The sequence below is a fragment of the Camellia sinensis genome, chromosome 11 (assembly GCF_055761805.1).
Source record: "Camellia sinensis isolate YWXY chromosome 11, ASM5576180v1, whole genome shotgun sequence".
Classification (NCBI taxonomy): Eukaryota; Viridiplantae; Streptophyta; class Magnoliopsida; order Ericales; family Theaceae; genus Camellia; species Camellia sinensis.
The window spans coordinates 147,113,623-147,138,348 of NC_138971.1; the positions used below are offsets into that span (position 1 = coordinate 147,113,623).

At 40.5% G+C, this 24,726-nt stretch overlaps 1 protein-coding gene across 1 annotated transcript; it reads left to right on the forward strand.

The window, feature by feature from the left end:
- The first annotated feature begins 6,319 nt into the window (after positions 1 to 6,319).
- On the forward strand, positions 6,320 to 11,762 carry LOC114303120 (endo-1,3;1,4-beta-D-glucanase). Its single transcript, XM_082895851.1, is given in 7 exon segments — positions 6,320 to 6,650; positions 6,810 to 7,929; positions 8,361 to 8,382; positions 9,762 to 9,888; positions 10,288 to 10,378; positions 10,509 to 10,598; positions 10,957 to 11,762. Coding segments are annotated over 6 exon segments (510 nt in total). The 5' UTR covers positions 6,320 to 6,650; positions 6,810 to 7,766; the 3' UTR covers positions 10,974 to 11,762.
- The last annotated feature ends 12,964 nt before the right edge of the window (positions 11,763 to 24,726 follow it).

The following is a 24,726-nucleotide window of genomic DNA, read 5'->3' on the forward strand; positions in this document are numbered from 1 at the left end:
CATATAAGTAAAGCATAATGCGACAACGCATGCAATGTGTATAGGAACTTGAACACATATAAGTAAAGCATAACGCGACAACGCATGCAATGTGTATAAAAAGGAACTTGAATGGAAGGGTGTAAGACAATGCAACCTAAGAATGCAAAACAACGCGGGTGGAAGGGTGCAAGACAATGCAACCTAAGAATGAAACAATGTGGGCGGAAGGATGCAAGACATTGCAACCTAAGAATGCGAAACAACGCGGGTGGGAGGATGCAAGACAATGCAACCTAAGAATGAAATAATGTGGGTGAAAGGATGCAAGACAATGCAACCTAAGAATGCGAAACAACGCGGGTGGGAGGATGGAAGACAATGCAACCTAAGAATGAAATAATGTGGGTGGAAGGATGCAAGATAATGTAACCTAAGAATGTGAAACAACGTGGGTGGGAGGATGCAAGACAATGCAACCTAAGAATGAAATAATATGGGTGGAAGGATGCAAGACAATGCAACCTAAGGATGCGAAACAACGCGGATGGGGGAGATGCATGACAATGCAACCTAAGTGTGGCGCATAACAATGCGAATAAGAGATGCAAAATGATATGCAATATTTACAAAACTATGTATGGTATAATGTATTAAAACAATGCGAATGATATGCAATTGAATCAATCGGACCACAGGCAGTTCAAAACCACACAAATATCATGAAGGGATGGAGATGCAAAATCAAACTACGTCTGACATAGAAATGGTGCCGACACCCTCAACACTAGGTGCGTACACATAATCTCATAACTATGCGTTTCGTAGATAAAACAAGTAATTGGGTGGCATGATATAAGTGAGGAATGACCTGCTGAGGAAAGATCGTGATCCTAAATGCTGAATGCAACGTACTGCACTACAATGCAATGAATGAAATGGACAAGGCGCGCGGCCAAAACATATCTTGCCTAGGAAAAGCATAAACACAAACAAACCGCGTCTAACACAGAAATGGTGCCGTCACCCTCAACACTAGGTACGTACACATAATATCATAACCGTGCTTCAACGTGAAAAGTATGGGCACATACCAGACCAAGCTCAACATGGAAAGGCGCAAGCCATAGAATGGATAATGCAGTAAATGCATGCAAACTACAATGCAATATATATTCTATATGAAATGGATGGAATGGATAAGGCGCGCGACCAAACGGTATCTTGCTTAGGAAAAGCATAGACATAAACAAACCGCATCTAACACAGAAATGGTGCCGTCACCCTCAACACTAGGTGCATACACATAATATCATAACCGTGCTTCAACGTGAAAAGTATGGGCACATATCAGACCAAGCTCAACATGGAAAGGCGCAAGCCATAGAATGGATAATGTAGTAAATGCATGCAAACTACAATGCAATATATATTCTATATGCAATGGATGGAATGGATAAGGCGCGCGGCCAAACCGTATCTTGCTTAGGAAAAGCATGGACACAAACAAACCCCGTCTAACACAGAAATGGTGCCGTCACCTTCAACACTAGGTGCGTACACATAATATCATAACCGTGCTTCAACGTGAAAAGTATGGGCACATACTAGACCAAGCTCAACATGGAAAGGCGCAAGCCATAGAATGGATAATGTAGTAAATGCATGCAAACTACAATGCAATATATATTCTATATGAAATGGATGGAATGGAGTGCATGACAATGCAAGTGGAGACGAAACATGCGTGTCGACGCAAGTGAAGAGTGCATGACAATGCAGGTGGAAGCGAAACATGCGTGTCGACGTAAGTGAAGAATGCATGACAATGCAGGTAGAAGTACACTACAATGCAATATATATTCTGTATGCAATGAATGCATGCAATGTATGCTATGTACAATGCAATAGGCATACTAGATGATGTAGTAGAGAGATGCATGACAATGCAAATGAAACACGCATAACAATGCAAGATAAGAGAAATGCATGACAATGCAAATGAGACATGCATGACAATGCAAGATAGAGAAATGCATGACAATGCAAGTGTGGCGTGTGTGATAACGCATAACATATGTGCATAACAATGCGAGGGGTGCGCGTTACAATGCGTGTAGTACATGCATAACAATGCAAACATGGTGTGCGCTACAACGCATATGGAGAGTGCATAACAATGCAAGAGGTGTGTGATTTATCATAAGCAGAACGAAACATTGTAATGCGATGCATTCAAAGCCATTTTCGAATCTCGTAAGATACAAAAGGATACGAAAAAGGATACACCTTGCGCGTACTGGGCATCTCACGCAGAAGACACGATTCGAGACCAATCCCGGAGGCCGTTTGAGTTTCAACAGTGTATTCTTTTGCATTTTCTTGAGTAATGAAGGTCCCAATCATCATAAATGACCCAACAAAGGGTGTGGAAGGTGCACCGACCATCAGGAGAGTCCATCGGCCATCCACCGGCCACAAAACAAGGCCATCGGCCATCTATTTGGCCGACCGGCCAACAATGTGGCCGACCGGCCAAAAATGCTTGTATCAGGGCAGTTTTTCCCTTTGGCCATGGGTCTTTAAATATAGTGCTTCTAGCCCTTATTTCTTCACTTGCCCAAGCTCGAAAACTTCTCCCTTTCCTCTCTAGGTTATTTTCCAACCCTCGATCCTTGTTTTTCCGTATTTTAGAGCCCTTTTCATCGTTCGATTCGCGAAATCCTTCGCGTTTCACACTTTTTGAACCGAACGAATCTTCATTTCAGTGTACTTTTCTTGATTTCCATCACCTAGGGTTTATTTCTCCCAAGTTTTCCTCGGTCTTTGTGCCCTCACTACTACAAAAATAGTTAAAGATCACACTTTGACAAAAAAAAAGATCTCACTTTTATTGGAAGTGTGATAAAAAAAATTAGATTGATATTTTAATCACACTTTATTTGATTGAGTGTGATAATATTTATTTTTTATGTCACTTTTCAATTAAGTGTGATTATATATATATATTTTTAATCACACCTTCTAATTAAAGTGTGATTATATATACACTACTACTTTTTAATCACACTTTTTAAACAAGTGTGATTATATATATATTTTTTAATCACACATTCTAATTAAAGTGTGATTATTTATATATTTTTTAATCACACTTTCTAATTAAAGTGTGATTATATATACACTACTACTTTTTAATCACACTTTTTAAATAAGTGTGATTATATATATATTTTTTAATCACACATTCTAATTAAAGTGTGATTATTTATATATATTTTTAATCACACATTCTAATTAAAGTGTGATTATATATATACTATTACTTTTTAATCACACTTTTTAACTAAGTGTGATTATTTATATATTTTTTAATCACACATTCTAATTAAAATGTGATTATATATACATTACTACTTTTTAATCACACTTTTTAAATAAGTGTGATTATATATATATTTAATCACACTTCCTAAATAGGTGTGATTGTATAAAATATTTCAAATTGGTTTTTATATAAAATATACAATTCCCAAATTTTTAATCACACTTAATCTGATTGAGTGTGATAATATTTTTTTTATGTCACTTTCTAATTAAGTGTGATTATATATATAGGGTAAATTACACTGATATCCCCTAAGGTTTATGTTTATTACAATTCCCCCTTCACGTTTTGGAATTACATCTCCCTCCTTGAGGTTTAAAGTTTCATTATAAATTCCCCCCTTAGCAATTTAATTTTTTTAAATACTAATTTTGCCCTTACTGGGTAAATTACATTGACACCCCTTATATTTTAGAAATTACTATCCCCTCCCTAAGGTTTAAAGTAGCATTACCAATTTCCCTCTCGGTTAGTATTAATTGGAAAAAAAATTCATTGAAAAAAAATTAATTGGAAAAAAAATTATTTGAAAAAAAAATTGTTAGTAAAATTTTTAAATTCTGTTTAAAAACCAATATAAACTTATTTTTTGAATTTACGTTTTTCCCTTAAATTTACAAACTGAGACAACCATTTATAAATCAAAAAAATTATCAAATAAGTTTTTATCACAATTTTTAAAATTTTTGTAAATATAAATTGAAAACTGAAAGCGAAATGGTTACCAAACAGGTTTCAGATGGTAAAAATGTCGTAAAATTAACAAATAATTAAATAAATTACCAACAAAAGAAATGACTTATCAAAAAATTCTTAGACTATGTATCGTTTAATTTTTTTTAAAAAAAATTAAAAATTAAAAATTAATTTGGTTAAGAAATAAAAAATAAAAAATAATTATCATTTTTATATAATTTTTATCTTTCGAGTGGTTAGAAATAATTTTTTACAAATTAAATTGAAACAGCCATACGTATGTATATAACCTGCCCAAAAGTTAAAATGATATTTTACCCTTAAATGATAATTATTTTTTAGTTTTTATTTCTTAACCAAATTAATTTTTAATTTTTAAATTTTTTTTCTAAAAATCAAATCATATATGGCCTAAGAATCTTTTGATAAGTCATTTCTTACGTTAGTAGCTTATTTAATTATTTGTTAATTTTACAACATTTTTACTATCTAAAACCTGTTTGCTAAGCTGCCATTTGGTAACAGTGTTACCAAACGACACCTTATGTTTTCAGTTTTCTGTTTATATTTACAAAAATTTTAAAAACTCAAATAAAAACTTGTTTGGTAAATTTTTTATTTATAAATCAGTGGTCTCAGTTTATAAATTTGGCAAAAAAATATAAACTCAAAAAATGTGTTTCCGTTTTGAGTTTTTTTTTTTTTTACCACCCAGCACTAGCCACCACCCATCACCATTTTCCACTACCGTCTTCCGCCACCACCACCCATCCCCCACCACCACCTGCCACCACCACTCACCACCCACCCGCCACCCACTACTACCATCCACCGCCCCCCACCTACCCGCTACTACCACTCAGCACCCATCCACCACCACCATCCACTACCCGCCACCACCACCACCCACCACCACCACCCACTCGCCACCACCACCACCACCCACTACCCACCACCCACCTGCAACCCACTCGCCACCACCACCACCACCCACCACCCACCTGCAACCCACTCGCCACCACCACCACCACTACCACCTACCACCCACTTGCCACCACCACCCATCACCCACCACTATAACCACCCACTCGCTACCACCTGCCACCTTCACCCACCCACACCCACCACCACCCGCGCACCCACCTGTTACCACCACTCACCACCCACCTGCTACCACCACCCACCAACCGTCACTAACACCCACATGCCAGCCACCATCACCCACCACCCACTCGCCACCACCACCCACCTACCATCTACCCGCCACCCGCCGCTACCATCCACCGCCCGCCACCTACCTGCTACCACCACTCAACACCCATCTACCACCACCCACCACCCACCTGCCACCCATCCGCCACCACCACCCACCACCATCACCCACCTACCACTCACCCACCACCCACCTGCTACCACCACCCACCACTCACCACCACTACCACCTACTCGCTACCACCACCCACCACCACCCACTCGCTACCACCTGCTACCGTCACTCACCACTACCGCCCACCACTACCACCACCACCCACTCACTACCACCTGCTACCATCACCCACCTACCCACCACCACCACCCACCACCACCCGCCATCCGCCACCCACCTGCCACTACCACTCGCCACCTACCCGCCACCCAGCACTCACCATTACCACACGCCACCTACCTGCCACCACCACCCATCCGCCACCCACCTGTCACCACCACCCACCACCCGCCACCACCATCCACTCGCTACCACCTACCACCGTCACCCACGCACCCACCACTACCACCCACCCGCCACCACCACTCGCCACCACCCACCACTCGTTACCATCACCCACCCACCCACCACCACCACCACCCACTCGCCACCACCCACCACCACCCGCTACCCGCTACCCACAACCCACCGTCACCACTTTCCACCACCGTTTTCTGCCGCCACTTGTCACAACTTGTCATTTCTCACTCTTTTTTTTATTTTTAATTTTTTTTAAACATTTTGTCAATTACCAAACGCGTTTGTAGTTTATGTTTTTCTAAAAATAAACAAAAAGTAGTTTATAAAATTTTTGTAAATATAAACTGAAAACGTAAACATTACCAAACAGACCCTAACCATTTCATTTTCAGTTTCCAATTTATATTTACAAAAAATTTAAAAACTATCATAAAAACTTGTTTGATAATTTTTTTGATAATAAAAGTTTTAAAAATGCTGTGAAAGAAAAATATATTTATAACTATCTAAATAAAGGTTGTACCAAAGTCAATGCTCTTTTCAGTTTATAAAGGTTTTAATATATGTGTAATCTAAAAGTGGAGGATTTTTTATAATTATCTTCGTGTTTATTATTTATTTATTTATGATCTTTAACATTACTTATATATTTTTTTCGTTTTTCATTTTTAACTTTATGAATTACCCATTTTACCCTTCCCTACCAACTCAATACGAGATTATTAGATAAGAGCATTGACAGGGCATTATCGTCATTTTAAACGAAACCCTAGGAACTTCTTCCTTCATCTCCATCCACCCTTAAATCCACTCCTGTTGCCGCTTTCTTCACCTCTCTGCTCCTCCTCCGCATTCGCAATGGTCTCTATCTCTCTCTCTCTCTCTCTCTCTCTATATATATATATATATATGTATATGTTATGAATATATATATATATATCTCTATGATATGAATATATATAGATGTATGTTGTACTGACTGTGTTTGTGTGAATAATGGAAAAATATGAATGAATATAGGCTTCGGAGAAGAAGCTCTCGAACCCAATGAGAGGGATCAAAGTCTAGAAACTCGTCCTCAACATCTCCGTCGGCGAAAGCGGCGATCGCCTCACCCGCGCCGCCAAGGTCCCCCCCTCCTTGCTATGGATTAGAAACTTTTGTTTGTGATGAATCATTGACTTTGGTACATGATCTATATGTCTAATTTGGCCCAAGTATTATTTGTGCTTATAATTTTTTAGCAGAGGAGGGTAATGAGCAAGACTGTTTGGGAAACTCTGAGTAATTTCATCATGGATTAGAAACACATACTACAGATGGTCTCACGGTTTCAGAGATAATATATAAAAGTATTTTGGGGGTTTTGCAATTAATTATATGTTGATCTGTTGTGTTTGGTCTAGATTTTTTTTGATACATTCGTTAGGAAAGTTAAGTGTGCTGCTCATAACATGAGCATAAACCATGCGTTAGATGTGTTTGTAATTTGAAGTCAGCATTTTTGTTTGGTTGGATATTTTTGAAACCCATGGGTGGATTAGTGAATGTGTGTTGGGCTTGGAGTTTTGGAGAAAAGCAACTCAGTGAAAACACTCTAGGAAAGGAAGCCAAACTTTGATGTTACCCGTTGGAATTAATATAAAGCAATTTTTTAAAATTAAACTTTAACCCAAGAAAAAAATAAACAGATTATTTTTTCTGTAGCTTAATGACAAAACAAAATTGTGGGTTTGAAATGTAGAAAGAGCCTCTCCACACATGGTGCATCTGACCCCTTTCCCAAATCCTGCAAAGGCGGCAGCCTCTTGCACTGGGCTGCTTTTAACTGACAACACAGTTTTCCCAAGCTTCACAGTCAAATACCCTCCGAGATGAGTGCATTCAGCAGAGAAACCTTCAATGTCTAGAAACTTCAAAAACGAAATAAAATATCTAGTAACTGTTATTCTTTGATATCACGGATTTGTAGGGAACATGCTTTATTTTTTGCCTAATGATTTTAATATTTGTGGTGGACAACATGTTTTATGCTGTATTCATATTTTATATCTCAATGACGGAAAGCTCGATATAGTTGTTCCCTCATTTGTTCACTACCTGGAAGTCCTTGAAGGTTCTGGTAGAGATAAAATGCCAGGTATAACTTGTTATTGGTTATGTGTGAAAAGCCAGAGTTGGAATATGAATTTTCCTTCTCATTGCATTATGTTAAATTAGAAGCATTTAACTCATTATTTTCTAGTCTAGTGAGAACTTAGAAGTACAAGAGCATGATGAACTTCAGGTTTTCATGTTTTCAAAATCATTAATCACTAAGGTTTTAAATCGCGGTATTAGGACACATAATGGTAATGGTTCCAAACAATATGCATATTGTTCTGTGAATCGACCTTGTTTTGGTCTTTGCATCTCCAGGTAGGAAGTTACATGCGAATGCAGAAGATCGCGAATGCAGAAGATGATCCCGATGAAAATTTAAAAGTTTGCATTATGATATATGTTTTGAGTTCTCAATGTTCTTTCATAAACTAAGCTTTAGATGTTTTGCTTTCTTAAAATGTTTTGCAGGATATGAAGCTCCAAATATGAGGTATGCTGAATTGTTACTATTATCTGTTGTTAGTAAAATATTGTAGTTGGTGTTGTCTTTAACTTGCATATTTACCCACAGACCATCAGATACTACCTAAGAAAGTTTTTGTTTTGAGATTTGGTGTTGGACCTGTTGGTGTTCATATTTTATTTTTTTAATCCTTTTGACTTCAAGACATCAATTCATTCAATCAACTTGTTGAAGCTCCACTTATAGCTTGGCATTTTCATGATCATGCACCTTTATTTGTTTATTTATTTTTTATAAGTAATCTGTGCAAAATAGACAAGTCATGGAGTCAGTGGAATTGCATTCTAGTGTAATGTGATTTTGATGTAGGAAGTGTACATAACAGCGTATCTGCATGCAATAAGGGTGCTTGCATGGCATTGCAAGCCTTTGTTCTGATCCTGGAGAAAGAATGTAATTAGGTCCATATTTAGGTTAAAGACTATTTATATATTTTAACCAATCCCTGGTTATGTATAGTCCAACATTAACTAATATGCATACATAGGAGTTGTGTAAATTCATTTTATTATAGATAAATTTTGTCTCTTATTTCTTGATTGAGAGCTAGTATATGGGGGAAAAAAAATCTTTTGATTAAATTGTGACATTGGACTTAGAGGGAAAAAATCAAAGGTCAAGGTTCTGGAAATAGTTTGCATGTATGGACTGAAACTGAGCAATTGAGTTGGAACTTAAATTGGTTAGTAGTATAACTGGTTATGATGTCTCGTCTATATTTTGAAACATTAGGGAACTGTTAAGGGATTAAAAGGAGATGAGGAATTTAGTTTGCTAACAGCTTTCTCAAATCTGGTGCTGGAATGCTGCAATTTTGGCCAATTGAAATAATAATATTATAAAACCTGGATAGCATTCTGACGAACCATAGTGATTATCTATTTTAATTCTCAGTGGTGTGTTTGGTTGAAGAGAAAAAAGGGAAGATAAGGGAGAGATTCAAAAAGTTTTTATTTTCTTTTGTTTGGTTGACTTAATTGGAGAGAAAATAGAAGAAAAATGAAGGAAAGTTTTTAAATATTTTATCTTCACTCTCCCCTCCCCTCTCTCTCTCTCTCTCTCTCTCTCTGATAAGTAAAAATCTTCATTACACAAGCAACTTTGGAGGAAAATTTAAATTTAGATTAAAGTGCAACAAATAACGCTAAGAGTCAATAAACTACATTTTTTTCTTTTAGTTTCTGTCCCACTTTCTTCTCAACCAAACAAGGGGAAATGATTGGTTATTTTGTCCCCTCTTTCCTTCCCTTTTCCTCTCCTTTTATTTTCTCTTATTTTGTCACTAATTGCATCATTATCTCTTGTAATTTAGTTGAAGTAACATTTTGCATTTTATCATTTTGAAGGAAACTTGCAGACAAAGTGGCAGCCGAGGGATTTCTAGTAGTGGTTCCTAATTTCTTCTATGGTGAACCTTTTGATCTTAATAACCCTAATATGGACTGGGAATCATGGAGAAAGGCGCATGGCGTGGTTAGTTTCTGGTTTCACTACCCTTTATCTAAAAGTCGGTCATTGAAATTGGCATGCTAGTTTCAAAGATTAAAGAAGTGATAGTGCACATAGTTTTTCTCTATTTCAACATCACAAGGTTCCAAATTGTCGTCATGTATAATTTTTAAAATTTTCAGGGTTGTCCAATTGAGATAGGACTAAAACCAAAATTTTTCGACATGATTAAAATAAAATTAAAAAAAAAAGTTAAGTAAATAAAAAAAAATAAAGCAATAAAGATCAACTTTAGGCGGATAGATTCATCACTAAATGTTATGAGAAGCATATTGATCCTATTAGAAGACAAAAGGTTTGGAAAGAAAGAATTTTTTCTTCAACAATTCAATTAGCTATGTTAATGTGAACTTTCTGCTCCAGGATAAAGGGTTTGAAGATGCCAAGCCAGTAATTTCTGCTTTACGAAGCAAAGGAGTCACTTCAATAGGGGCTGCAGGTTTTGGCTAGGGTGGTAAGATATTTATATTGTTTTTTACATGAAATAAGCTGTGAAATTTGACATAGTTGAACTGGGCTACTCTTCACCAACGAGTCATGGACTCGGCTGCTAAGATTATGGGTTATTTTTGCGTTTGACTCAGGGGTGGTAGTTGTAAAACTAGCAAGGACTGATGAAATTCAGGCTGCAGTGGTTTTGTATCCCGGTCGCATCACAGAAGATGAAATCGAAGGTAAATTTCACACATCTTGAGCTCATAACATGTGTGTGTGTGTGTGTGACTGATAGCTTGTTCTTACCAACGTTAAGTGCCCAATTTCAATATTGGGAGCCGAGGTTTTGTGAGACATCGATGCATTCTGTGCTTGTAGGGTTTTTGTTAGGCATTTTATGAGACAATAAATTCTTGTATCTTCAAAGACTGGAAACAATAGCTAAATCTGGAACTTCAGGTATTTTATTTTATCAATAAGGCTGAGTGTTTTACTGGTACAATGTCAACTTCTTCCTTGGGGGGGGGGGAATTAATAATTAATGGTCTGTAATTGAATTTATTCTAATATTATACAACTTTTGTGGAGAAAATGCAGACAAGTGGAGACCTTAATCTCATTGGGCAGTTTGGTGTTGGGTTCTACTCAGTTTATCTTGTCGCTGACTATGTTGAAGTCATTAGCAAACATAATGAAGATAAACAGTATACCTCTGAATTCATATCCTTTTTCTACTGAACTTGAGTAGTTGTTCTTACAGTCGAAAATTTAACAAATGTAACTGTGGATGTATCTAATTTGTTGACTTTCAGGTATGTTTAGGAATCACAGGCTGATGGGGCATTTGCAATTTCTAAGGATACATGGAATGAACCACTTGGCTGTGGATTTGTTATGTTTGGTTTATAATTTTGGATTTGTTGATTCTATATATATTTTTGGTTTTATGACTTTAAAATATTTAGCCATACATTGAAGATTTTTATTTTGGATTTATTGATTCTATGTATATGTCATATTTATATATGGTAATACAAACGTTTTATACTAGTAACAATTAAAGTTGTTATTCCTTTTCTATTGATGCAGGGGATGAAGAGTTAGTGGGATGAGAAAATTGTCTTTTGTAAGACAAGAATAGTCTCTACAAAAATAGTAAGTTCATTTATATGCTTCTAGTGGTTTCTGAATTAATTTGTGGTTTTATTTTTCAGGTCAAAAATTTCCTGGAGATATGCAAAATATGGTCAAAGAATTCAACAACTTAGTTTTTTTAAGTTTTTTATTTTTTATTTTTTCATATATGTAAGCACAGTTAAAAACTTTTTACTAATTCCTTTGGAGTATATATTTTTTGAACATTGAACTTTCATTTATGAAATATATGATGTTATTCTATTCAATATATGGTTGTGATTCAAAATATAGTATATAGTGTGTATTACATTCTTTAAATGCATATAACATGTGATCTTATCTAATTGTTAATCACGTGTTTTATTAGATATTAATCACATTTAAAATTTGTGATTTAAATGTTTATTATCACATGTTTTATTAGTTATTAATAACACTTAAAACATGTGATCTAAATATTTTTAATCACACTTAAAAGGTGTGATCTAAATGTTTTTAATCACACTTAAAAGGTGTGATCTAAATGTTAACAATCACACTTAAAAGGTATGATCTAAATGTTTTTAATCACACTTAAAAGGTGTAATATAAATGTTTTAATCACACTTAAAAGGTGTGATCTAAATGTTATCAATCACACTTAAAAGGTGTGATCTAAATGTTTTAATCACACTTAAAAGGTGTGATCTAAATGTTTTTAATCACACTTAAAAGGTTTTTAATCACACTTAAAAGGTGTGATCTAAAAGTTTTAATCACACTTAAAAGGTGTGATCTAAATGTTATCAATCACACTTAAAAGGTGTGATCTAAAAGTTTTAATCACACTTAAAAGGTGTGATCTAACTGTTATTAATCACACTTAAAAGGTGTGATCTAAATATTTTTAATCACACTTAAAAAGTGTGATTAAAAATGACCCCTTTTAATCACACTCCCAAAGACCACACTTTAATAAAACTAAAAAGGTGTGATTAAATAACAAACATCACACAAAAAAAGTGTGATCTTTATCTATTTTTGTAGTAGTGCCTTTTCCGCACTTCGACATTTTCTCCCATTTTCCACCCTCCCGGGGTTGACTTTTCGCATTCTTGCCCAGTTTTCGCACTTCCGGCAATTTTCACACTATTCTCGTCAGGGCAGACAATCTCCCACAGGGCGGGGCTCCCCCAGAGATGGACGTGGATCCCGAGGCTGAGCTCCTGCCTCTTCACAACCGGCCGTTCGACACGGCGACCTATAGGCCGACGATACATGTGTTACCTCCTGACAGCATCCGCCACTTCCGGAGCCATGCGAGGGGTGTGGCACCGGAGCTTTTACTACGCGAGCCAGAGTCACATCTATCCTTCGGCGCTTCCGAGGTACACTCTTCTTCATTTCATTTTCTACAATGTAGAATACAAAACTGCAATAGTCGATTCTATTCTTTAACTGCTTAACTCAGACACACTACTACACTGCATACTGTAGTTCGTTGCGAAGACACCTGTACTTGATATCTGTTTGAATCTGAACACGTGCACACACACTGCATTTTTACTGAACCACTCAAACACACTAATACACCATATGCTGGAGTTCACTGCGAGCACACCTGCACTTGATGTCTGTTTGAATCTGAACACGTGCACACACACTGCATTTTTACTGAACCACTCAAACACACTGATACACCATATGCTGGAGTTCACTGCGAGCACACCTGCACTTGATGTCTTTTTGAATCTGAACACGTACACGCACGTTGCATTTTTACTAAACCACTCAAACACACTGATACACCATATACTGGAATTCACTGCGAGCACACCTGCACTTGATGTCTGTTTGAATCTTAACACGTGTACACACGTTGTATTTCACTGATTTTGAGCACATTCAACACTGTATTTGTAACACTACTTCGTAACTGTTTGTTTTGACTACAGGTAGATTCCCATGCCCTCCGGGGGTATGGAAACGTTGTCGCCCGAGGTTGGTACATGGAGTTACCTGACGCGGTTCGTCGCATCATCGACCGGGCTGGCTTTGGGACCTTCTGCATAGGGCTCTCGCGCCTTGTTGCGAGTAGGCCGCTTCTTGCTGCATTGGCGGAGAGGTGGTGGGACACCACCGACTCCTTCCACTTTTCCACCACCGGGGAGATGACGATGACTCCCTTCGACTTCTCCATGCTCACAGGCATTGGAGTGGGGGGTGATCCGATCGCCTTTGATACAGACATAGACGAGTGGGACGCCGCTCAGCTTTATCTTCTCGGCACCCAGCCTCATCTCGTTCGAGCAGGGTTCGTGCGATACTCTTGGTTCGAGGCTCATTTTCGGATCCAGGCGCCGACTACCTAGGAGGAGGAGGAGCAGTACGCCCGGTGTTTCATCATGTTCTTGTTGGGGACCACTTTGTTTGTCGACCGGGCGAACACCGTCGTCCTCTACTTGCTGAGCGCACTGGTGGATGTGACACAGATCTGCCGCTATGACTGGGGTGGCGCAGGCTTGGCCACTCTCTGCGGCTATATGAGTTCATCCTCCCGCTTCAGCAGACAGTTGCTCGGAGGCTACTGGCGAGCTTGGGACGTACATATTCCCTTTTCTTGTCTTTTCAGTTCTATTTCACATTATCTGTACACTGCACACTCTGTACAATACACTGCACATACCGCTTTCTGTTTTATCTGCATACTGCTTTATCTGTATACTGCTTTATCTGATAAGTATGCTCATATCTGTTCTGTCATACTGCACAGTTATGGGTGTATGCCTACTTTCTGAGGCTTGCCCCAGTACCAGACGAGGAGATTCCCTTTGGTGTCCCGTTCTCTCATCACTTCGACGTGAGGTGTGAGCGGAGGCCGCGAGAGTCCTTCATGTTCTTTCGCCGCTACTTCGATACCATCACCGCAGCCGAGGTATGTCAAACATTACAGTTCATTTAAGCTTCACTTCACATTGCTCTTTCAATATCAGTAGGTAACAAACTATATTGTATTTGCAAATTACTTGGCAGCCTTGGGCCCCATTACCTAATGCAGTTCGGGATCGGTATGTTGGTGCCCGAGAGACGGCCTGATTCAGAGTTCTGCTAGAGGGCCCTGTCTGCCGCGCCTGGTACCTGGGCGAGTGCTTCTTGCGGCAGACCTTAGGTGTGCCAGAGCAGACAGTTCCGGAGCTGCCTCCTACGACCATGAGGCAGACAGAGGTGTACACCCCACAGGAGATGGCCGATTATACGATCGGTTGGGACTCAAAGGGCTTCAAAGGCGAGGGCGACTACACTGAGTATATCCAGGCCTATCTGATGCCACCTCTGACCGGTCCTCACCGAGCTGAGAGGGAGAGGCCTGCGGCACCAGCGGTCGGAGTAAGAGTACGGAGGGCAGCTCGGGCTCGCGGTAGGAGCGGATCTCGGAAAGAGCAGAGAGGCGAGTGGCCAGCTTTACCTACGATGATGACCTGCTGAGGGCAGCGTGGAGAGACTTACCAGATCCCCATTGCTCCCCCTCCGGCTGATCACGAGCTAGTCGGATTCCACGGCTTGCCCCCGGTATGTCTTACTGCATTTTGCATCATGTAAAGTCATTTCGTTTCATTTCTCTTGATGTTTCACAGAATACTGATGCTTCTAACACTCTTGCAGGCTTCCACCGAGTACACGTACCAGTCCTTGGAGTTGACTGCCTCTGTGATGGGGATGCTACAGCGGAGCCTTGACCTGCTAGCTATTTACAGTATCCCAGTAAGCTCTTTCAACCACAAGCTCAAACTCTACATAATCTGATGCATCGCATTATCAGCACAGCACTTGATACACGGCCCTCACGGCATTGATACATTGTAACCCGCACACTATTTCACAGCGTTCATCACGGCATTCTTACACTATACTCCCACATTGTATTCTGTTTTGATATACTGCCCACAGCATTCATACACTGTACTCACACACTGTGTTCTGTTCTGATACATTACTCACAGCATTCATACACTGTACTCACACACTGTATTCTGTTCTGATACACTGCTCACAGCATTCATACACTGTACTCACACACTGTATTTTGTTCTGATACACTACTCACAGCATTCATGCACTGTACTCACACACTGTATTCTGTTTTATCTACAACTGATGCATTTCCCATTTGTCCTTTTCAGGCCCCATTCCAGATGTCGGTTGCAGGGGGTGCTCCAGCAGGGCCATCTGCATCTGCCTGAAGAGGAGGGAGAGCAAGACGAAGGACCACAGTACACCCCCGTACCAAGGCGGGGCGCACTCATGTTGGGAGCAGCTCCCGAGCATCGCTTCCTGATGATGACGAGTCTGAGACGGTGGCAGAGGCAGAGTCGTCGGAGGCTGAGACTAGAGATGATTCGGGCTCGGCCTCAGATGGTGGAGTCGGCGATGATACTCCTGGACCTTCGTCCAGGAAGAGGATGAGGACAGACTCTCACGCCTGAGACCCGTTGATATTGATCTAGACTTTTGCTACTTTTCTTCTTTTTCTGGCTTTGTTTAGACATTTTTGTTGCTTTTCCCTTTTTGTTTTTCTTTTTGATGGTAGACTGAGCACATTGTACTGCCGCAGGCAGGTTTTGTTTTCTTCAAAACTATGTACTTGAAAAGATGATGGAATGAAACAAACTTTTTCCTAAAAAAGTGTTGCATCGCATATTTCATACATCGCATCGCATCATATTACATAATAATGTAATTGAATTGGAAATTGAATATGCATGTATCACCAGGTCAGGTAGACCAACGTAGCAACTTAACTCAATAATTAACCATAAAACCTTGACAAGTTTACAACTCAATAAGCAAAGAGCAACAACTCGATAAATAAAATTGCGACAACTTGGTAATCAAATGAGCAACAACTCGATAAATAAAATTGAAGTAACACAGGTGTGACTTCGCAAAAATCAACACCGGAAGGCACTGGCAGTGGAACTAATCACAAGTTCCCAACATGTTCAACACATAGACTGCTTATTTTGAACACACAGCTCGCAACACAGTATTCTGCTCATATGGCTCATGCAGGACACTGTTGATTCTGAACATATAGCCCATTCCGAACATTGCTCATTCTGACCTCACAGCCCCATAACACATCGCTTCAGGTGGGTCCTAGTTCCATTGTTCTCACATGACCTGGGTTAAACCCTGCGGTTTTATGAAAGAACGAATTTCGTTTTGCACAAATGTGAAGAATGGCACAGCACTCTGAGCACAAACAAACTTATTTTGAAATAAATAATGACTTTTTGACCGGGTATTGAGCCTACAGCTAAACACAGCGAAAAACGACTTAACCGAAAAACAAAGGGTAACAATCGAAACACATCGAGTAACACTCGAAAAGACTCAAAACAAGAATCGAGACAAACGACACAAAAAACACGACACTCAGACGTATTACAAAGGCGAGAGACCTCTCAGTCACGAGGAGCCAGTGTCTTCGGATATTATTTCCCACCCTTTCTCATTTGTGATTCTCACATCACTTGGCCCTCAGGCTCTGTTTTTCTGAAAAAGCCCTTTTCTCAACGCACATCTCTCTATTCTTCAATCTCTCATTTTTTTATCCCTCTCCTGGGTGGTTGATGAGTAAACAAGAAGTTGTGTGTTCACGCCCAACATTATTAGCCCGCAACTATTTCCTTCGGTGACCTTTAGTCAATGTACTGGATGAGGGAGTGGAGTATCTTGTTCCATCCCAATTCGTGCTTCGCACTTGGCTCAATACCTCGTAGCTTGGAGGGTATGAGAGCATTCAGCCCTTTGTTGTTAACCTCAGTCGTGCCCTTTTCTGGCAAATAGAGTGCCCTTCTTGTCAAGTATGTTGATAATGGGGAAAAGACAAAACACCTGACTCAATTGTGCCCCTAGTTCATCATTTTGACCATTTTTTTGTTTTGGTTTTCTACTAAAACAATTTTGATCAATATGAGGGTTAGATTAATGTACATGTTCGACTTTTCTGATATAAAATCATGCAAGTTAGGTTGTGAGCACTAAAAATTTTCCTTTTTGGGTCCAAGAAATGGTCCGATTTTGGAAAAGTGGAATAATTATCGAGAAAATTAGTCAACCTCAGTAAAAACTCTCAAAAACTATTTTCGCAAAATGGTCACTACTCGACCAACACGGAACTTACTCTTGAGATGCACAACCTCGTATCCATAACAATGGAAAATTGCCCCTTACTTGAACGGCACTGCACGGCAACGGAAAGTTGCCCCTTGTTTGAATAGCAACTCATGGCAACAGAAAGTTGCCCCTTGTCTGGATGGTGTCGCAACAAACTGTAATCAGTCCTCAGAGTGACAAACACAACCGAACTCTCGGATATAGAGAAGGTGAGGATGATCAAAACCATTACATGGACATAGTCGATTTTGAAGTGTTTATGGCTGGACTTCAGAATGAAGTTGTCTATGTATCCCAAACATGGGAATCAAGCCTTACGTAGTTCGGGGAGGGTACACTCGGGTATTAACCTCTCTTTTTGCGCTCTAACTTTTGCCAAGGCCGCCCTTTCTGGGTTTTCAACCTTGTGAGTTTTGTTCTTCTTTTCTTTTCAATTCTTTTTTTTTTTGTTCATTTCTTTTCAGAATTTTTTTTTTTGATTTCTTTTTTTTTTTTCTTTTTGTTTTTTTTTTTTCTTGCTCTAACTTTTGCCTAGGTCACCCTTCTGGGTTTTCGGCCCAGCGAGCCTCTCAAGGGTAAAAGTGTAGCTTTGTCCATGTCAAATGGTTTTGAGATCTCGAAGTCATCTGAATCCATTTTCTTCCGTTCTGGGATTTGGCATTCTTGCCACCCTTTGTTGATTTGCAGAATGATCCATCTTCGGTTCTTTGAGCACATCTGACATTTTTGCCCCTAGTTCGAGGGGTGCTTCTGATCTAACTTTGCAAGCTTCTCTTGACTACATCTGATCTTCTCGATCTAACTTTCTTGCCTCTTGTTCGAGGGCTGCTTCGGATCTGGCCACACGGGCCTCCTTCGATGGTTGACCATTGAACATTCTGAATTAAGGTCTAAGGTTTGAAAGCAAGGGGTCGAGTCTCGAGACTGAGAGCGATCCTGAGCTGCACAATCTCAAGAGCGATTCTACACAGGTTTTCGCAGGACCGCGCAAAACATTTTTTGAAATATTTTAAGAAAGCGACAAATCGCTCGCGCTGAAGATAGTGTAGAACCAGTCTGGATTAAGCCAGGGTCCTTCTCAGTACTCACATTAACAAACATGATTTCAATCATTAAGGGCTTAGCATGCCTCTCTTTCTCTCAATTGATCAAATTTTGCAAAACCCAACGAATTCCTTCCTCTTCGTTTTCATCACAGTGTTTGAAAAGTTTTGAAAAACTTAGGTCAATGCAATGAGTTAAAAGGCACAGAAAGTAGGCAAAAGGTACTGCCGTTTCATTCAAGTTTGCTGGCACAACAGGTTCAAAGTAGCAATGGGCGCAAAAACATGATAGCCACAACTGTTTTATTCAGATTCCCTGGTTGCAACTAGCTCCATAGCAGAGACAGACTCAAAAGAAAGCAAGAAGACAAATACAAAACAAAAGAGTGATGTCTGAGGTAACACCCCCGGAATCATCCGACTCCTATACAACAGGACGGACTCGATACAACAAAACAGACCTTTAAGTAAAAAAGACTGACTCAAAACAAAGAGACAAACTCAAAACAAAACCACAGAACTGACTCAATACCCAAGTCAGAGAGTACAAAAGTCAGCATTCGCAAAATGCTCAAAACAGTGCGTGCCAAACGCCACATCTGGAACAAACTGAGTGTTGCCCGCAGGTGGTTCAACCCCCGATCACATACTTGTATTATCTTCGAAGTCCAGAAACTCAGTTGTGACAGACTTTGCTGAGCTGGGTGGGAGGATGACCTCGTTATTGATCAAGACTTGCACTTTGTGGCGAAGACGAAAGCAACTGTCGGTGGTGTGACCAACCTGTTGATGGTACGCGCAGTACTGGGTAGCATCATGACCCGGCAGAAGATGAGCAAGGAGAGGCCGAGGCTCAAAGGGTTTAAGATGTCCCTTTTCAGCAAGGATTTGAAGTGCCTTAGACAAGGGCATGTAGAGGGCATGAAAAACCTTGCGCCCTCGGGGCAGGTACTTCGAAGGCTGTGCATTTTTGCTGGACGCACTAGCAAACGGATCAACAGGTGCTGCCTTGGCTCTCTGATCTTTTCTAGTTGCAGGGTTAGGATTGGGAGGAACGGTCCTGGTGCGACGGTCCTTATCACGATTTTCGCTTTGGCTTGTACTGCTCTTGGTCTGGGTAGGGAAAATATCATTCACGGTTTTAGTCACAACTGTGAGTACTTGCTGTTTATTCAACCCTCCGGCTTTCAAATCCTCGATTGCCCACAACAGTTGTTCAACAGGATCAGCATCTGTTCCCACTTTGTTCTTACCTCTAGCCTCAGCTTGATCGAGGGTTTGGGTTGCTATATCAGAGCAGAACCTGGTTGTTGTTGACATGTCATTGCTATAGCTTGAGGCAGCCTCAGGTTGGCTGAGCTCAATTACAATTCACCCCAAAGTTGGGGCTCCTGCAGTATAAAATTTCTGGCATATGATGTGGTTGGTGGCGAAGCCGACATTCCATAGGCGAGATCAGCCACAGACCTCTGGAGGTCGCCAATCATTCCCATCAACTCAAACGTGGTGGGCTCACGAGCTTGAAACAACTGGGGTGTCCGGATCGGGTGTGCGACAGGTGACCTGGGCGGATGTGGTACTTCAACGTTGGTCTCATCCTACAAGATGATTCCTTGGTCCAATGCGGCTGCCATAACCACAATTTCCTCTGAATTTTGTGCCATCATAAATCCGTTGAGCTGAACGGAGGTGACGCAACCGGTGACTGGTGTCTTGATTGATCAGATATCTGCCTTGCTTCGGCGAAGGAGAACACTGGCTATTCTAAACTCAGATCTCTGAAACTCCCCCTCCTTCTGAAAGAGAAAACAGGTAGCGTCTCAACCCAATTTTACCCAAACAATCACAAGCACAACTGAACAACTGTATTTGATCACTGATCGCTGTTCCCCAAAACTACTGCTCCAAAACTGAATCTGATACCCACAGATACTACTGATTCACAAAACACTGACACTGATGCCCGCAGGCCTGATGTCCCGACTTGTGAACTGATACATGCATTCCCCTGTAGAGGCCAACTCTAAAGCACATAACAAACAAGTGAGAGCCAAAACACCCCTATGTTGGGGTAGGGTTTCCTTGTCCTATTTTGTCAGGAGCTAGGGTTTCACTACGCACACAGCGGTTTCAAACAACCTACAATCGGGTGAGCAACCTGTCCTAGCTTGGAATGGTCACTATGGATTCCGAATATGCACTAGGTTGAATGGTCAAAAAGGGTGCCCCGACAACAACCGGGGTTTGTGTTCCCATCGTGGCAGAGTTCGTAACCAGTCAGCCTTATGACACGCTTAACAAAGTAAGCCTCTGGCAAACCGTTCAAGAATAGCAGACGGCAAACACGGTATCCTAAGCGCACCAATGCACATGCAATGCAAAGAAACACATAAGTGTAGTAAAAACAAGATATTATGAGTTCGAGTCAAGTTCTCTAACTCCCCAGCAGAGTCGCCAGAAATTGTGGACGTCCCCGAACGTCCCGGGAGGGAATCTCGTTCTGTTCATTTGGGCTTACTACAGTTCAGGACTCAAATGTCATGGTTCTTAATCTGATCCCGCAATGTGCAATGTGAGACTGATAAATCACCAAAGAGTCCAAATCCAGCAAATCGTTTTGAAAACAGATTTTTGAAAGAAGTGCCAAACATGGACTGCTTTACCAGATACAGAGTCGCCACCTAAATATTTTATTTTGGGGAATTTAGGAAACCATGACTCGTTGCCTAAGGCCACGTGTCCATCATCACCAAAGTTGCCTCAGCTCAGGAACTTGGGTACGATTGGGGAAGGTCAGCTATGAGCACCCCCGCTCGCCCGATCAAAGATCGGGCACTACTAAACATGATATCTTGTTTTTGAAAACACATGTGTTCTTATTCCGGTTAATTAGCTAGAATTACTATGTGATGCACACAGCATACAAGTATAGACTAGATTGCCTAATTTGGAACAATGCATCGCATATCCATTTGTTTTGACAATGGATTGAAATTTGCTACTCGCAAGTAGGCTAAAAATACGAATTTCAATGAATTGTCCCAATTCAAGCAATCCAACCTTCACCCACAGACATTCAGGCAGTTAGCCTCATGGTAAGCATGCTATCATGTTAACATTCACATACATGCAAGATGCTAAAGCATAAACACTCACAGTGTACTCCGAGCCAAAACAAGAAACTAGTTAGTAATCATGCATGATCCTAGTTCATGTTAGCAATGGCTAATGCAACGCATGCAAAATGCAATTAAGATAGGCTCGGCTACCCTAGGAATGGCATATGTAATGTGACAACTCGATACACGTATTCAAGTTGGAATTGAAATACTATGCGATTAGTATGATACGCCGAGCTCGGTGCATGCAATACAAATGGATGGATGCAAACATGCATAGCATAAGGTATACTAATTGAAAATGACCCTAAAACTAACCATCGAAAGTAGGTAAGTAAAAGGGAGAAAGAAATGGGGGTTGGAAGACATGCGTCACACACACGCACGCTTATTGCACAATTCGCCCTCTCGACGGAGGGACCGAAAGAATAATACAAATTAATTAATGTGACAACCCTTACCACTGTTTACTGCTAAACTGAGACTAAGCATGTTAATTGACTGATTGACTGAAAGTCTGAACTGATTGATTGAGTATATGAGTTTAATTGCATTTCTCTCTGTTTGACTGGTAAATTATCTGTTCGTGTTCTGTGTTTAAACTGCGAATTGAAGGCCTTATCGGCGGCCGAATCAGAAATTGATTAATGTTTTATGATCATTAGAAACTATGTGATTTAATGGTATATTTATTTAAAATGCAATTTGATATGATTCAATTAGACTAAAATAAGCTAGATTACAAGAGTTGGCCTTATTTACCAATTTGCCACCTAGTGGATTAATCTAGGCAACTCCTCTCCACTTCATATAGGGATGGCAATTTGAAACCGGCCCGACGGGGATCCCCGATCCCGACCCCGATTTAAGCGGTTTTTCCCCGAAAAATACCCCCGACGGGGAGGTGACGGTATTTGAAAATCAATCCCCGATCTGTCACGGGCCGGGGACGGTGATCAGTGTTTGATCCCCGGCCCGGCCCGATCCCCGGCCCCGGCCTCGTCCCCGACCCCATCCCCGAATTTCCCCGAAGTGAAATTACTTTTATACCCCTTATATTTATATATTTATATATATATATAATAATAATAATAATAATAATAATAATAATAATAATAATAATAAACCAACTCTCTTCTCCCTCACTCTCAGATTCTCAACTCAACTCTCTGAGAGTTTCTCTCGTTCATCTCTCTCTCCCTCACTCTCATCTCAACTCTCTCCCACTCTGTCGTTCTCGTTCATCTCGCTGTCAACTCTCTCTCTCGCGGTCACCGACGGCGACGTCAACACCACCGCTGGCCCCGACTCCCCCTCTCTCTCACCGACGGCGACATCACCACCACCGCCGCACAACGTCTGTCTCTCTGCCACCACCACCGAACCCACAGCCACCGCTAGCCACTCTCGATCTCGATCTGTGTCACCACCATCGAACCCACCGATCTGTCTGTGTGTGTGTGTGAGATCTGTCTGTGTGTGTGTGCGAGATCTGTCTGTGTGTGTGTGCGAGATCTGTCGCCGATCAATTTTTTTTTTTTTTAGATCAATTTTTTTCTATGTGAGTGATGATCTGATCTGTGTCTGTGTTAGATCAAATTTTTTTTTTTTAAAGTTTAAATCTGTATTTGTTGTTGTTGATGATGATAGAACATAGTATTTTTTGTTTCAGATCTGTGTGTGTGAGGCATCTGAAATTTTTTTTTTTTTTTTTTTTTTGTAGCCGGGGAATGCTCGGGGTCGGGGAAACCCGATCCCCGTTGGGGGCGGGGGCGGGGGTGGGGGCAGTGATAGGATCCCCGTCGGGGATCGGGGCCGGGGCCGGGGAAAATTCGACCATCAGGGATCGGGGACGGGGAGTGTGATCCCCGGCCCCGCCCCGCCCCGTTGCCATTCCTAACTTCATACACTCTTGACTAAACATTTCATCAGCCCATTTTGAGGGTCACAACCGACTCTAGAGAGAGAGAGGGTAGGAGAAAATCTTGAGTTCTTGAGAATTGGCTTGGGGATTGAGAGAAATTGAAGGGATTCTTGCATATTTGTGCTTCTACACTTGAATTGAAGACATAAGGTAGAGAAATCACTCTCTTAATTGTGTATCTAGGTTGTATCTAGCATGGATCATGATAGTTTAGAGAGCTAAGTCTAGAATTGGCTCTAGTATGTTGTATTGTAGCTCAAATCATGCATGCATGTTTACATTGTTGAGTTTGGAGGTTGGATTTCATGGGAATCTTGCATGCATGTTCATGTTTGTGTTAAAATCCATGAATTCATCTTGTCTTTGAAAAAATTGACTCACTTAAGCATGTATTTGAAGCTTTAAAGTTGATTTAACTCATGCATGTTGCATTGAGGTCATGTTCATGAAATTTGGTTTGAAATTGGGTTTAATTGAACTACCTTTGGGCTTCGATTTCTCAAATGGATCTTTGAAACATGAAATGTTATGAGTTTGAAGTGTTTTCCAGAAAATTAGCCCAAAATGATCGAATTTGATATATTTGAAGTTGATTTTGAACTTGAGGTTCAAATCTGGGAATTCCAGATTTTGGACTCACGCTCGAGCGGGGTGACTGACGCTCGAGCGTAAAATTCGTGCATCTAGCACTTTAGTTGTGTTTGCAGTCCGCTCGAGCGGGATCTTGTGTCTCACGCTCGAGCGGGTGTCGAGCACCTATCGAGCGTGATTTTCACAAATCCAGCACTTTTGACTGTTTTACAGTACGCTCGAGCAGGGAAGTATATGCCCGAGCGGAACCCTTTTGTTACATGTCCGCTCGAGCGGAGATAATCACACTCGAGCGGGACCTCTGTTTTCTGAAAATTCTGAAAATGTTTTTAAAGTGCATCTTTGCATCCTCATTCCATTCTAGGCATTCTTAGGCCTAGTTTAAGGCATCTTA